Source organism: Arachis duranensis, chromosome 9, assembly GCF_000817695.3.
Source record: "Arachis duranensis cultivar V14167 chromosome 9, aradu.V14167.gnm2.J7QH, whole genome shotgun sequence".
Lineage (NCBI taxonomy): Eukaryota > Viridiplantae > Streptophyta > Magnoliopsida > Fabales > Fabaceae > Arachis > Arachis duranensis.
In genome coordinates this window covers 114,241,364-114,255,526 of record NC_029780.3, presented here as the reverse complement: position 1 = coordinate 114,255,526, position 14,163 = coordinate 114,241,364, and the positions used below count along the sequence as shown (strand labels likewise).

The window sequence follows — 14,163 nt, the reverse complement described above, 5'->3', positions numbered from 1 at the left end:
GGGTTAGGGTACCGAAAAGACAAGACTTTTCGGGAATCTCATGACACAATCCAATGATTAATTAAGTAATTTATGTGGTCATTCCTTCATCATCGTCTTCTTCTTCACTTGTAAGCTCTCACTTTTCATTCTCTCTCTGCTGCTTACTGCTTCGCGGGTGCTTCTCTTCTCTGACACCAAGGTAATATCATCATTATCATCATCGTCATGGGTTTATTTTAATGGAAAAATCGTTCTTTAACCCCCTTTTAAACTGGAATCTTGTCTCTTGTTTTGTGGTTGCAGTGGGCACGAACGATGAACAAGAGGCCCAGAACCACCCTCGACAAGCCTCTTCTCGATCTCTGCCATCGAGAGCTTGGTCAGATTTCCAACCGCAATTTCGCTCACCGTCTTGCCGCTTCCGAGGTTCAATCCCTAAAAGTTTCCTTCTTTTTTCGTGTCATGATTCGCACTGAATTTTGATAATTGAAATCATTCAATTGTGCTCCTTGTACTTTAGATCAGAGCCTTTATTTATGGTTTAATCAAATTTTGGCATGTGTTAGGACCTTGTGCTTCGGCTTGATGTATTGAGGAAGCTGGAAAAGCATAGAGGGTGTGTCAACACAGTTTGCTTCAATGCAGATGGTGACATCTTGGTGTCTGGTTCTGATGACCGCAGGGTCATTCTTTGGGACTGGGAAACTGGCCATATTAAGCTCTCTTTCCATTCTGGTCACACTAACAATGTTTTCCAGGCTAAGATCATGCCCCATTCCGATGATCGAAGCATTGTCACCTGCGCTGCTGATGGACAGGTATTCTAGTCTACCATTCTTGATTCCCTTATTTCAGTTGAGTAAGTGTGTTCAGATAAAGGAAGTTCTGTGTTTGTGTTTGTATTTATATGTATCACATCAAAGCCTTGGGTTGGTTCTAATTATGCTATCCATAGTAGTCTCAAGGAATGGTAAATGTCACTAGGATGGGATCAAGGGAATGTGTTTACCAAAGTTGTTCATCTCTACCTTTAGGGCTTGAAAAGAAAATGTTTTGTGCTTTGAATATGTTTGAAATTTCAATACTCTTAGGTCGTTGGCTAAGAGGCAGTTGGTTCCTTATGCAAACTCTTAATTTCAGGTGAGACATGCCCAAATTCTTGAACGTGGCAGAGTGGAAAATAAGTTGCTGGCCAAGCATCAAGGACGGGCTCATAAGATGGCTATTGAGCCTGGTAGCCCTCATATATTTTACACCTGTGGTGAAGATGGATTAGTACAGCATGTGAGTCATTGACATGTTTGCTAATTTTACTTTGATTTTTGTTTATCCTTTATTCATTGCTCCCTAACCATTGTTACAGTTTGATCTGAGAACTGGCACCGCAACAGAACTCTTTACGTGCCAGCCAATTAAGGACAGATGGGATTACATTCCAGTCATCCATCTTAATGCAATTGCAATTGATCCAAGGAATCCAAATCTGTTTGCAGTTGCTGGGTCTGACGAGTATACTCGACTTTATGATATTCGCAAATATAAGTGGGATGGATCCTCCGATTTTGGCCAGCCAGTAAATTTCTTCTGCCCTCCACACTTGATTGGTGATCAACGAGGAGTTGGAATAACAGGCTTGGCATTTTCTGAACAGAGAGAGCTACTAGTATCATACAATGATGAGTATATTTATCTTTTTACACAAGATATGGGCCTGGGGCCTAACCCTGATCCCGGTTCCCCTGTATCTATGAACAGTGATTCAAGTGAAATGGGAGGTAGTCTTGGCTCTGCAGCCTCATTGTCAAACATTTCTGGCTCTGCTGATGAGAAAATCACTCCACAAGTTTTTAAGGGACACAGGAATTCTGAGACAGTGAAGGGTGTTAACTTTTTTGGGCCCAAGTGTGAGTATGTGGTAAGCGGGTCAGATTGTGGTCGGATTTTCATTTGGAGAAAGAAAGATGGGCAGCTTATTCGTGTCATGGAAGGGGATAAGAATGTTGTGAACTGCATTGAGTCTCATCCTCATACAATGGTTCTTGCAAGCAGCGGAATTGAGTATGACATCAAGATGTGGACTCCAAAGGCACACGAGAAAGCTACTTTGCCCAAAAACATTGAGCAGGTATGAACTCTGTCTTCTTGAGCTACTTACTGCAACTCAAAACTTACAAGCACAAATGATATCATTGTTTGGCACTGTGGGTAATGCATTTTATGTGCAGGAAGCTCTGAATTTGTTTATAAATCTCTGATAGGAACAACTTATATGAAAACTTTTCCTTTTTTCAAATTAAGATAAGAACCTTAATAAATAATGTGAAGTTTTATCAGAACTCTTCTCTTCCTTCTTTCTACCTTCTGTCCCGGGTTGTCTCCGAGTCTCATTCAGTTCAAAATCCTAGAAGTGTGATTTCATAGGTGCCATAAATTTGAAAACCCTGTCTTCACCAATTGCTATTTAATAATGGACCCTTTGTGAATCTATCAAAATTAATTGGTTTACTATGTAGACCTGGACAAAGTCTTACTTTACGATTCTTACCCGTCCTACCCACTATCTAGTTCGGTGCTTGTTAGAGCAGCATTTGTGTACACAGCAACAGAATTGTTCAGCTCTCAATCACCATGCCCTTTGACAAATCATCTGGAAAATGATCCTGAGTTAGTTCTACTTTAGCCAGTTGAATGATTCACATTCCGGTGATTTAGCGAGCTGTGGTGCATCTATCTAAGGCAACATCGATCTAGTTTTGCTAGGCTTGAACATTCTGCCTCAAAGGGAGGTGGGTGGGTGCCTCTCTGCCCTGCCCCTGGATCTTTTCATTAGGAATTCAAGGCATAATGAATATATTTTACTTAAAAGGATGATTTTGTGGAAGTGACATAATACTTATATTTATTTGCCCAAATTTAATTTCTCAATTAGTTTAAAAAAGACTTGGATTTAAAAATAAAAGTTTAGCATGCTTGCAAAGTTTTGCAGAGTGGATTAATTGTAAAATTAGTTTTAATACATTGGTTTTGCTCAAATTTAGGAGCTCCTACACTAATGTGATTTTAACACCAATTTGGTATGTTATTGTTAAATTAATAAATCATGAGAAGGATTGGCTTTTTATGTTCATGAACTGATTGAGCAGCAGAGGAACTAATTTCTCTGCTGTTACTTCTTTGAAGAAGGTTCTCTTGTTTGATCCAATTCATTGGTTTATTGATGATACTACCGATGACGACGATGAGGAGGATGATGACAGCGATGTTGATGAGGATGAGGATGAGGATGATGATATGTTTGACGACGACGATATGTTTGATGATGACAATGATCTTTATGACGAGGATGATGATGATGGTTCTGATGATGACGGTGGCAATAGTGACGAATGTGTTGATGATGCAAATGTTGACACTGGTGATTTTAGTGATGATTGTGATGACGATGACAATGACAATATGGGTGGTGGTGTTGATGATAATAATGATGACAATCGCAATGATGATAATTTTGATGGTGGTTGTAATGCTGGAAATTTATGATAATTTTGTGTGTCCAACAGAAACCCAAGGCTAGGGGCTGGATGTACCGGATAGCTTCTCCTGAAGAACTGATGTTGCAACTGTTTTCACTTCCAAGAAGGAGGGTTAGGACAAACAACAATGGAGAAAATTCCGCTGCGGATCGAGAACTTCTGGAGTTGATCTTGACATTCAATGCTAATAGCGACAGTTCTAATGATGACGACAACGACAACGACAACGACGATGGCGGAGACACAGTGAGTCAAGAGGACTTGTTCAGTTGAGTTTGCAGAGTCACTATGTTTATATAACAATGGTAGCAATTGTACATATTATATAACATAGGATTTACAATTATCTTGTTGAGTTGGAACCTTACCTCTACTATGCCTAAACATTATTAATACTCTCTATACAATTGATCTTAAAATCTATTTGTGGTCATTGTTTCTCTTTTAAAAGTTTGCTTCTGTTCATTCTGCACACAGGTTAAGTTATTTGACCTATATTAATTCTTTGATCTCAGTTATCCACAGAAAACTGAACTGAGAAAATGTCGAATAATGTATGCATTGAATAGTAAAATTAAAATCTATTGAATTTCAGGGAATAGATATCGACTCATATTTTAATAATGTCACTTTTTTATTTTACAAATAAAAAAAATTACGTGTGAAGTGATATTATCTGAAATAAGATTATTGTCTTGAGTTTTGCCAATTTATAATTTGATAATTTTGCTTGGAATTAATAAAAGAATAAATATTAGAATTAATCTTTTAACAAATTTTTTATATAGACTCATTTTAGCTTTATATGCGGGCGTTCAATCAAATAACACCACTCAAGTAAAAATAATTATTTTTTATATTAATTGTGTGAACGATCATTAAAAAAAATCGTAAAATATTTGATATTATTAGTATCAAAATTAAACAAAATAATACTTAATTTGGTCCTTATATTTGCAGGTAAGGTAAAAGTTTTAATGATCTGTTTAATTTCCAAATTACTTTGCAAATGTAACTCATGTTAATTCTGGGATAATTTTTAATATACAAACATAAACTGATGTAGACAGGTTGTTTTTGTTTTGGCACTTAAATAACTCAAAAACAACCTTGTGAGTGGTATTGAAATTTTGTTGTTTTTAAACTATTTGAGCACCATAACCAAAATAGCATGAGTTACATTTATAAAATTTAAAAACTAAATAAATTAAATAAAACTTCAGACATTAAATTTAGCATTGGTGCAAGTTCATGGAGCAATATTAACTCAAATTTTTTGGTGACTAATATTAACTCAAATTAAACTCTCAATTTAAATATTTGTATTTTTTTAACTTTTACTGCTTTTTGTTTTTGGTATTCTAATTTATAAGTTTATTTATTAGTGTTTTGTTTTTTGGTATTTATAACTTACACAGTTACAGTAACTATTAGTGTTTAATTGGGCAGTGAAAGAATTTGGGCCTGATTTAATAAGCCCAATAGATCAATATCCATAAAAACGCAAGGGCCCAATGTAGCATCATATTTCTCAGTCATCAGTCATCACTAATCACCTCATGATTTTATTTTTAGTATTATAATTTGCAGAGAGACACCGATATTTTTTGCGGTCTCTGCAAAGAAAAGAAATAAAGACACAAGAGAAGAGAAAAGAAAAGAGAAGACGAGGTTGTTTTGTTTTGTTGTGTTTCGTGGCATTCATGGAAACCTTGGCTACACCTTCCTCTGCAACTCTTCCATCTCCTTCTTCCCCTTTCTCCATCTTCCCCTCAACAAGAAGATTCTCTCTTTCTCCCAAATCCCTCCACTTTCGTTTATCTTCCAAGCGTTCGTACTCCTATTCTTCTTCTATCCACTTTCCACCATAATCATTTTTCGATTTCATCATCAATCTTTCAAATTCATTCTCTGTTTTTTCAGGTGATGACGACCATGATTCAAACTCCCAATCCAATTCCATGGAAATCAACAACGACAACTCCAACGCCAACCTCCTCCCAGTTCTCAGCGATCGCCGCCTCTCCCTTTCTCCGCTCTCCAAAGTATGTGCCTTTTTCATTCCCTTTCCTTCTTAATTTTTAAGCTTCGATGTAATTTTGCACTTCCAATTTAAATATCTCGAATTTTATTAGAGTATCTGTATTATGGTTCTGTTGGGTCATGAAAAAAAAGAAGCTCAATTTTTGTTATTTCAATGTGTTTCTGAACCTAAATGCCTAACTTTTTGCAATATGGATAAAAACATATCTGTTTTTAAAGTTTTTTGCCCTGAAAACATTAAAAAGAATTCAATTTTGATTGAGAATTGTTGTGGGTGTAGGATGCTGCTATGGGATTGGTACTAAGTGCTGCTGCTGGTAGAGGATGGACAACAGGGTCAGGGATGGAAGGGCCCTCTGTTCCTGCGGTTGGCTGCGACGGCGAATCAGGAACCGGGAACATCTCCACTTTCCCATGGTCTCTCTTCACAAAATCGCCTCGGCGAAGAATGCTCGTGGCTTTTACATGCACCATCTGTGGCCAGCGAACTACAAGGGCTATCAATCCTCATGCTTACACTGATGGAACTGTGTTTGTGCAGGTAATTTGGGAAATGGATCCTCTCAATATTTTTTAACAATGGAGGGAGTAAATGTGATCTCTCACTATTAATTTTGTAACTGGAACCAAGAAAAAACATGAGAGAGAAAGCAATCAAGAGTTAGAGATCACACTTTACTCTCAATTTTTTTTTTTAACAATTGAGAGGATCCATTTCCGGTAATTTGCCTCTCAATTCTGGATCCTCTATTAGGAAAAAAAAATTGTCTATTTGAAAAAAATGGTACATTAAATTGGTGACAATTTGTTTTTTATCTTTGTTTTCTGAAATTGTTGGCAGTGCTGTGGATGCAATGCATATCATAAGCTGGTGGATCACTTGAACTTATTTCAGGAGACGAATTGTTATCTGAATTCAAGTTTCAATTATAAAGGACATGGTTGGGATGATCTCAAGTTTAGGTTTATGGACATAGATGAAGACAATGATGATGACATATTCCCCATTTCATGAGTGAATTGGCTGCTTATGGCTATGGGGTCACCACATATTCTCCGGTCTGATGATATCATCATATGGAATTTTAGTTTAGGTGTCTTTGTATATTGTTTAGTTTTTCATATGCACTCCTATTAAACGGGATGGATTTTGTTACAGGAACCTTAAACTTCTTCAACTTGTAACATGACCAAGATGGCATATATGCCAATTTGCAATGTTTTTGCACATACAAACAACTGAAAGTTCCTGTACAGCTAGTATGGTACATCAATAAAATGATTGAATATTGTTTACATATATAAAGGAACCCTATAGCTAAATTATAGCAGCCTCAAGAAACATGCATGGTGCCACCCGTTGAAGAACATCAATTATAATATGTGCATCTTTCAGGTATAGGACATGGAACAACTTACTGCCATTTATTTGCTATTCTCTCCAGCAACCTTCTCTGTTCATCCTGGAAAACATGTGGATCAAGATTAGGAAGGTTTTCAACAAACTCTTTTGCCTCCTCTTGCTGATTGAGCTTACAGTAACAATCAACTATGGAGTTGTAAGTATTTTGGTTTGGCTTGCATCCTTGCTTTATCATGTATCGAACTACCTCAATAGCCTTGACAAACAAAGAGTCAGCAGCATAAGTTCCAATAAACGTGTTGTATGTTACAACATCAGGAACAAGACCAGAATCCTTCATTTCGGAAAATATCCGTGTCGCTTCTTTCTCCCTACCGTTCCTACAATATGCATAGATGACCGTGTTGTATGAGATTCTATCGGGTTTCATACCTTTCTCCAGAATCTCCCGTAAGATTTCTTCTGATTTTTGGAAGTTTTCAGAACGACTGTACATGTACATCAGGCTATTATAAGTAGTCAAAGTTGGAGTGAATCCACTCTCACTCATGAAATTCAGGATCTCATTGGTTTTAGCTGCCATTTGCCTCCTACCATATATTGAAATCATTGCATTCAGAGTAGTTATGTCGGGCGAAATTCCTCTTTTTGTCAACTCCGAAAAGGCGCGCTCTGTTTCCATTAGGAGATCACTCTTGCTATTTACTAGTACAAGGGTCTTCAAAAGAACAGCATGTGTCTCAATAGAGCCAGAGTATATTCTCTCGGCCAAAGCATTCATCTTTTCAATTTCCTTAGCATTGGCATAAGCATGAAGTAAACAAGAGTAGGTCAACTCGTTAGGTTTGCACCAGCCATCCTCCATTTCGGCAAGGACTTTCTCGGATTGTTTCCAAAGCCCTCCTCGAGCCAATGCAGCTAAAACAGCATTGTAGCTAGAAAGATCAGGAGCCACCCCTGCTTCCAGCATGCTCTTATAGACATATATTGCTTGATCAAAGGAACCACACCTGCTGTAAGCACTTATCAGGGTGTTGAAGGTGTCCCTCTCCGGCACAAATCCCGCTCTCTTCATTTCTTTGAATACTCCGGAGACTTCGGAGTCCATTCCATTCTGTCCAAACACAGCCAAAAGGGTGTTCCAAGTAACAATATCGGGCGAACACTTGCACACCTTGATATCCTCAAAAACCTTCATCATCTCGGCAAACTTCCCTCGGTTACCATGCATCTTGATAAGAGCATTGAAGGTGCAAATATTAGGCTTGCATCCTGCGGCTCTCATCTCCTCGAAAACTTTGATTGCGAACTCATCCTTCCCGGCTCTCTCAAATCCCGACAAAAGGGTGGTGTAGGTAAACACATCCGGTTTAATCCCTTTCTCCACCATCTGGTTCTTAAGGCGTGTAGCCTCCTCCAGCAAACCACCTCTGGCATAAGCCGATATCAGCGAGTTATAAGTCACACAAGTGGGAGAGAATCCATTACTCTCCATCTCCTTTAGCACCTGCATAGCCTCCTTGGGGCGTCTAGACTTGCCAAACACATCCAACAGCGCATTATAGGTAACCTTATCGGGCGAAAACCCGGCAAGCTTCAACTGTTCAAAGAGTTCCACAGCTTCTTGGTACAAAGAACCGCGACGACAACAACTAATTAGGGTATTGTAAGTATATAAATCAGGGGAAACCCCATTGTTTTTCATGGAATCAAAAAGAGCCATGATCTTAGACCAAGGCATGCCCATCTTGCCATAAACACTGAGAATGACATTGTAAGTAATCAATGTAGGAGTGCAGCCATCTTCTTGCTGCATCTTGTTGAAGACATTGACTGCATCCCTGTACCTGCCATTGCTGGCAAAAGCAGATATCAATGAAGTATAGGCATAGACGTCTACCTCGACTCCTTCGTCGTGCCGGAGAGTGTGGAGCAATGAGGAAGCACAGGATACCCGACCCGATTTGCCGAGAATGTTGACGATGACGGCGATGGAGGAGCCAGACAAGAGAGAAGGGGAGGCGGAGTTAGCTTGCTCCTTCTCTCTGCGGCGAACCCAATCGAAGACGGAGAAAGCAAGGTCGTATTTCTTGTGAAACCCTAAGGCCTTGATTATGGCGAGAATATCAGAGGATAAGGAATTCGGAAGTTGCTGGTGGTGGTGGTCGAAGAGAGATTCTAGAAGGTGGTCCAATTCGAGAGAGTCATCGTGGAATTGAGCGTCGGTTAGGGTTTGAAGAAGACGCTGAGCTGGAGGAGAGAGACGGTGGTGGTTGAACCAAGGCTTGCCGCGGTTGGGGTCGGAGGACTTGCCGATTGAGGTGGAGGTGCGACGGCGGGAGGAGGAGGTAGAGTCGGAATTGAGGTGTTGGATGAGAGGTGAAGAAGAAGAAGAAGAAGAAGAAGAAGAAGAAGGTGTGGAGGTTGTGGGTGTTGAAAAAATAGCATTGGTAGAATGAGAGTGGTGTCTGGAAGTGGAACCTTTTGTGAGGAGAAGAGGAAGTGCTACCTTTTGTGCTATCTCCATTAAAACAAAGCTGTAAGCTGAAGCTTCTTCTTCTTCTTCAACTTGCTTCTTCTGCTTCTGCAACTCACTTATCTAAGCTTCAAGACGAAGGTCACCCGCTTTTTTCTCTTTCTCTAAATATCGTTTTTTTTGTATGGATTACAAAAGTTTATTGGGCTTTTTATAACAATAAAATGGCATTGTAGGCCCAAACTATTGGATACGTATGTTAATTGGAGGATATTCGGACCAAAAATAAGTGGACCGTATTAAATCAACCTAAATTGGTCTAGTTGCCAATTCACCGACCAAAAAAAAAAGATTGGTGTTATTAGCTTAATAGTTTAAAGATACTGTAGGAAATCAAAAAATAAGTGGAGAATAGTAAAATAAATAAATAAAAATAAAAAAGACAGTTATCAAATCAATTATTATGTATTTATGTATAAATATATGTATTATTTTTTACTTATTTTCAGTGTGTGTTTTGTATTTTATTGTTTATTCTATATGAATAATTGATTTAATGGGTGATTTTTTGTGTATTGGAGACTTCGAATTAATAGAAATAAGATAACAAATTTAAAAAATAATCTATAAACATTAAAAATTAGTTATCAAATTTATTACTATATATATTTAAACATATTTATTCACATATTTTTCTAATTAAATAATAAACTGACAAAAAAATTAAACTTGTTTATTTATTGAAAGATTTTGTTGTAGATATTGTCACATCAAGATTTGGAAATATTTGTTAGCATTGCTGTCTAATACTTGTAGCACACTGTCTAATAATAGAAAAAATTCTGCTTAGATTATTACAGCAATGCTCCATGCCTTATACATACATCAAAGCTAAATTGTTGCATTATGCAATTCACATCTAATTTATCCAAAATTCAATCATTAATATTTCATAAATAACAAAATATAGGAATTACAAAGTCCTTACATTAGACAGATTTCTCATTCTACAACAAAGCTGTCAAATGGACTAAGATCCTGTCTGCAAAAACTACTCTATCTAGTGATATAAACAATCTATGTCTAGGTGTATATATACTATGCATACAAGAATTAATTAGCTGTGCTTTGCATTTGATGTTCTGTTTCCTACCCCCCCTAGTGTCACAGTATATAGTTCTATACTTGAATCCATGCTCATAGTTATAACATGAAACATGGTTGCTTGTATTGTCTTGTAATTCATGGTCTCATAGGGTGTAAGTATGAACAATTTGTTGAAGCAGAAAACATCATCATGTCTCTCTACCTCAGACCAATGTATCTGTGCAGCGGCTACTGCCGCTGCTAATTTTTCCGATAGGAGGAGCGGCTCGGATCATCAAGCTCTGTATAAATGCAACAACCTGAAATGCAAGGTAGGTATATCATCATAAGCTATGAATGGATCACATATCTGTTAAAAGAAACCGGTTCATTCGTTCTAACCAACTTACCATTGCAAGGCCAAGGCACATTATACTGAACCCAGGAAAATAGAAGGGTGCTTCTTCAGACAAGAATAATGCTGCATTGTTAAAATTGGAGGAGAATCTTGTTAGTACTTAGTTAGTACTATATACTTATTAATCATGCTACGTGTATATAAAAAAATCAGTTATTCATGTAGAATATATGTTGAAATATAAAGTACACATTAAAAATGTGTGAAACAACACGTGTATTTAACTATTTATACACAAATACATAGCGGTTAATTTGGTAACTGATTATGATCGATACCTGTGAGTGGACTGAATATTAAGGGAGAAACGATTTGTGCCATGGAGCTAACTCCTGAGAGACATCCTTGAACCATTCCCTGCATCAAATCAATTACTCTAATCTGTTAAAAACTAATAAGAAGCTAAAACTGAATCATGATTCATTTTTCATATCTAATTTGAGTAAGGGTACCTGTTCATCAGGACCAACTTGTTTGGATGCAATGCTGCATATCTGTACCAAGCACAATGTGAGATATGAAATTATTGTTTCAAAGTTAGTTATAAGTTACCAAATAGGAATGGAAACTTACACTTGGGCGCACAAAAACCCCAAAAATAGAACAACCTGCTAGAGCATAAGGAACCTGCATGGTTTTCAAGGATTGTTCTTGAAATGCATAATACTATGAGCAAAATAAGAAGAGTTTAGAAGGAAGAAAAGTGTTATTACCCATCCTGCCCAAGATATGCTGTACACAAACATCTGCATAACCATATATTAACTGTTAATAAAACTTTGTTAGTATTATATTATATTATGTTACAAATCAAGCAAGAAATATGTGGAAATTAAACTTACATTGATGCAGCTAACTAAGAGCCCTGTTGAGAGCAACTTCTCTTCTCCTAGAGCAGGTATTAACATTGGCATCAAAAGTAGCTGCATGCCAAAGTGAAATTTATTAGGCAATGATTAATTATTGATTTTGAATAATTAAGAGGGTGTGAGTACTAATTAAAGCTTAATTACTTGTGTAAGAGTTGCTCCTATTCCTGAAATCATCATCAAATCCGCAAACTGGTTCTTGTCGAATTGGAAACGTGCTTTCAAAAAATACTGCATCCCATGGCAAATTTCATTGATTTTAATCTCAGTTACACAAGATTAACCATAACTACTCTATGGATTCTAACCTTGTTAGAGAAAAGTAAGAAAGTTACCAGCAATGAAGCCATCAAACCACCATCTGCAAGACTATTGAAGAACAAAACTACTGCTGCTTGTGAAAATGTGGGGCTGCAAAATTCATTAAACTTGTCTAAGATAATAAGTAACTCAACCTCCTAAAATTTAAAATTTTATATAAGACACAATCAAATATTACACGCTTATTACATCTAATATTACTGAACTATTCCAATAAATGCAAAATAAGATAACTTGAGCAGGCTAAAATCTCAAACAATCAAATCCAATTAAAATGTGATACGTACCTACACTTATTATACATTTATTACATCTAATATTACTCAACTATCTCGACGAATGAATGCAAAATAAGATAACTTTGAGCAGGATAAATCTCAAACAATCGAATCCAATCAAAATGTGCCACGTACCTATACTTATTACGCATTTATTACATCTAATATTACTGAACTATTTCAATAAACAAATTCAAAATTGGAAATGTTTGGTAACTAAAGAAAATCAGCCAAAAACAACCATAACTTACCTTATTTAGCATTCATTAATTGTTGCGACAATTAATAAATACTAAATAAGGCAAGTTCTAGCTGTTTTTTTTTTTTTGTTTTCTAGCACTACACATCGAATATTACTCAGTTATTCTATGAATGAATGCAAAATAAGATAATTTTTAGCAGGCTAAATCGAATCCAATGAAAATGTGACACATACCTACACTTGAGCATACAAAGAAAGTCCCCAAGTGAAGGGAGTTTCTTGAATGTTGGAGTTGAGGCCTTGGAAGAAGAGTGATCCTCTTTCAACAAAGGTTGGTTGATGGTAGCAGAAGCAGGAACAGTATCATCAAGGAATATTCTCATGTAGACCAAACCAATCATGGATAAGACAGCAGCAACAGGGAATGTCAAATGAGTGGGAATGAATCGAGCTGCTAAAGTTCCACAAACAAATGAAGCTGATCCCACACCAGCAAGTAATCCAAATGCTGATGTTCGTTTCTCAAATGGAACTTTATCTGCCTACCATGTAATTAAGTATAACCCATAATTAAAAACAGATTACATAATTAATTATTTAATTAGTGGCAGAGATTTGGAATGAACAAAGTAGTACCACATATGCAAGAGTCAGACAGTGGAAGCTTCCTTCCCCTGCCATGTGAGCAACAATTTTCACCACATAGTATGCATAGTAGAATCTTCTGTCCCTCCCAGATGCCAATATCACTTCAACAAAATTAAATCAAAATATTTTAGATTATCATTTCAAAAAATAAATTTTAAAATAATAATTAAATTATTTTTTAACTTAGGATAATGTATAGAGTATGCATGTGTCATGCTCATGCATGAAGAGTGAAGAGTGTTTAATATCTCTAAGGAGAAGAAGAAAGGAGAATTCTTAATTTTTTTAAATTGAAAAAATAAAATATAATTTTTAACTTTTTAATATTTTTTGTTTTATTTATAAAATTCTCAGTGAGATCATATTTTACTTTTTCTTTTACATGAGAATTTGAAGGCGGTTCTGACAAGGTTGAGTTATTTATTTTAAGGTGTTTAACCACTTTAATTTTGCATGTGTGATGTGTCGTGTTTTCGTGTGTGTGTGTAACATCGGGAATTGTTGGATGATATTTTTGAGTCGGCAATTATGGATCAGTAATCATGAATAATAGTTAATTTACTATTTAGGGAACAGCTCTAACATCTATGTGTGACTGACACTGTTTCAAGCTACATCATAGCCATTTACATGGAAAAACTCAACCTTCAATTTTAACTCCCATACCTTGGTAGATAATATCGATATTTTAGTTATATTCATTATTAATTTTAACTATAAAAATATATATTAATTAATATTAATATTATACAAGTAGTTAATAAGAAAGATACAAATTAAATTATCTTAATTAATTAATATTAATCAATTATTTCATTATACTTTTTCTAGTTTTTATTTTTTAGAAAATAAGAAATTTATTAATATTAACAAAATAATTTAAATTTGAAAAAAACTCAAGACTCTAAGACTATATTTAGAAGAAAAATTGAGATTAAAAGACA

At 36.1% G+C, this 14,163-nt stretch overlaps 4 protein-coding genes across 6 annotated transcripts in view; 2 read left to right on the top strand and 2 right to left on the bottom strand.

Moving 5' to 3' along the window:
- The first annotated feature begins 16 nt into the window (after positions 1-16).
- LOC107467311 (uncharacterized) lies at positions 17-3,938 on the top strand. Of its 3 annotated transcripts, none has more exons than XM_016086356.3 (6): positions 17-181; positions 286-408; positions 549-800; positions 1,123-1,266; positions 1,346-2,107; positions 3,166-3,682. In XM_016086356.3, exons 2-6 carry the CDS (start codon positions 298-300, stop codon positions 3,520-3,522), a joined length of 1,626 nt encoding a protein of 541 aa, XP_015941842.1. In that variant the 5' UTR covers positions 17-181; positions 286-297; the 3' UTR covers positions 3,523-3,682. The 3 variants fall into 3 exon arrangements, with proteins under 3 accessions (XP_015941842.1, XP_015941841.1, XP_015941843.1); XM_016086355.3 differs by having other exon boundaries at positions 3,163-3,682; XM_016086357.3 differs by having other exon boundaries at positions 19-181; positions 3,543-3,938.
- A 1,156-nt stretch (positions 3,939-5,094) lies between these two features.
- LOC107467409 (uncharacterized) lies at positions 5,095-6,681 on the top strand (the record flags this gene model as incomplete). The annotated part of the gene is given in 4 exon segments (XM_016086499.3): positions 5,095-5,345; positions 5,439-5,560; positions 5,839-6,099; positions 6,400-6,681. Coding segments are annotated over 4 exon segments (684 nt in total). The 5' UTR covers positions 5,095-5,218.
- Positions 6,682-6,686: 5 nt separating this feature from the next.
- Positions 6,687-9,534, bottom strand: LOC107467408 (pentatricopeptide repeat-containing protein At5g02860). Its single transcript, XM_016086498.3, has one exon. The coding sequence runs from the start codon at positions 9,446-9,448 to the stop codon at positions 6,974-6,976; it is 2,475 nt and encodes an 824-aa protein (XP_015941984.1). The 5' UTR covers positions 9,449-9,534; the 3' UTR covers positions 6,687-6,973.
- A 786-nt stretch (positions 9,535-10,320) lies between these two features.
- The window catches only part of LOC107467549 (uncharacterized), a 7,619-nt gene continuing 3,776 nt past the window's right edge, over positions 10,321-14,163 (bottom strand). Inside the window, exons 3-13 of the mRNA XM_016086675.3 lie at positions 13,208-13,320; positions 12,806-13,113; positions 12,106-12,181; positions 11,915-12,001; positions 11,744-11,824; positions 11,615-11,647; positions 11,475-11,528; positions 11,354-11,395; positions 11,180-11,258; positions 10,894-10,964; positions 10,321-10,803 (exon numbers count right to left, since the gene is read on the bottom strand). Of these exons, the coding sequence (XP_015942161.1) occupies positions 10,708-10,803; positions 10,894-10,964; positions 11,180-11,258; positions 11,354-11,395; positions 11,475-11,528; positions 11,615-11,647; positions 11,744-11,824; positions 11,915-12,001; positions 12,106-12,181; positions 12,806-13,113; positions 13,208-13,320 (1,040 nt within the window). The 3' untranslated portion in view covers positions 10,321-10,707. The remainder of the gene's footprint in view (positions 10,804-10,893; positions 10,965-11,179; positions 11,259-11,353; positions 11,396-11,474; positions 11,529-11,614; positions 11,648-11,743; positions 11,825-11,914; positions 12,002-12,105; positions 12,182-12,805; positions 13,114-13,207; positions 13,321-14,163) is intronic.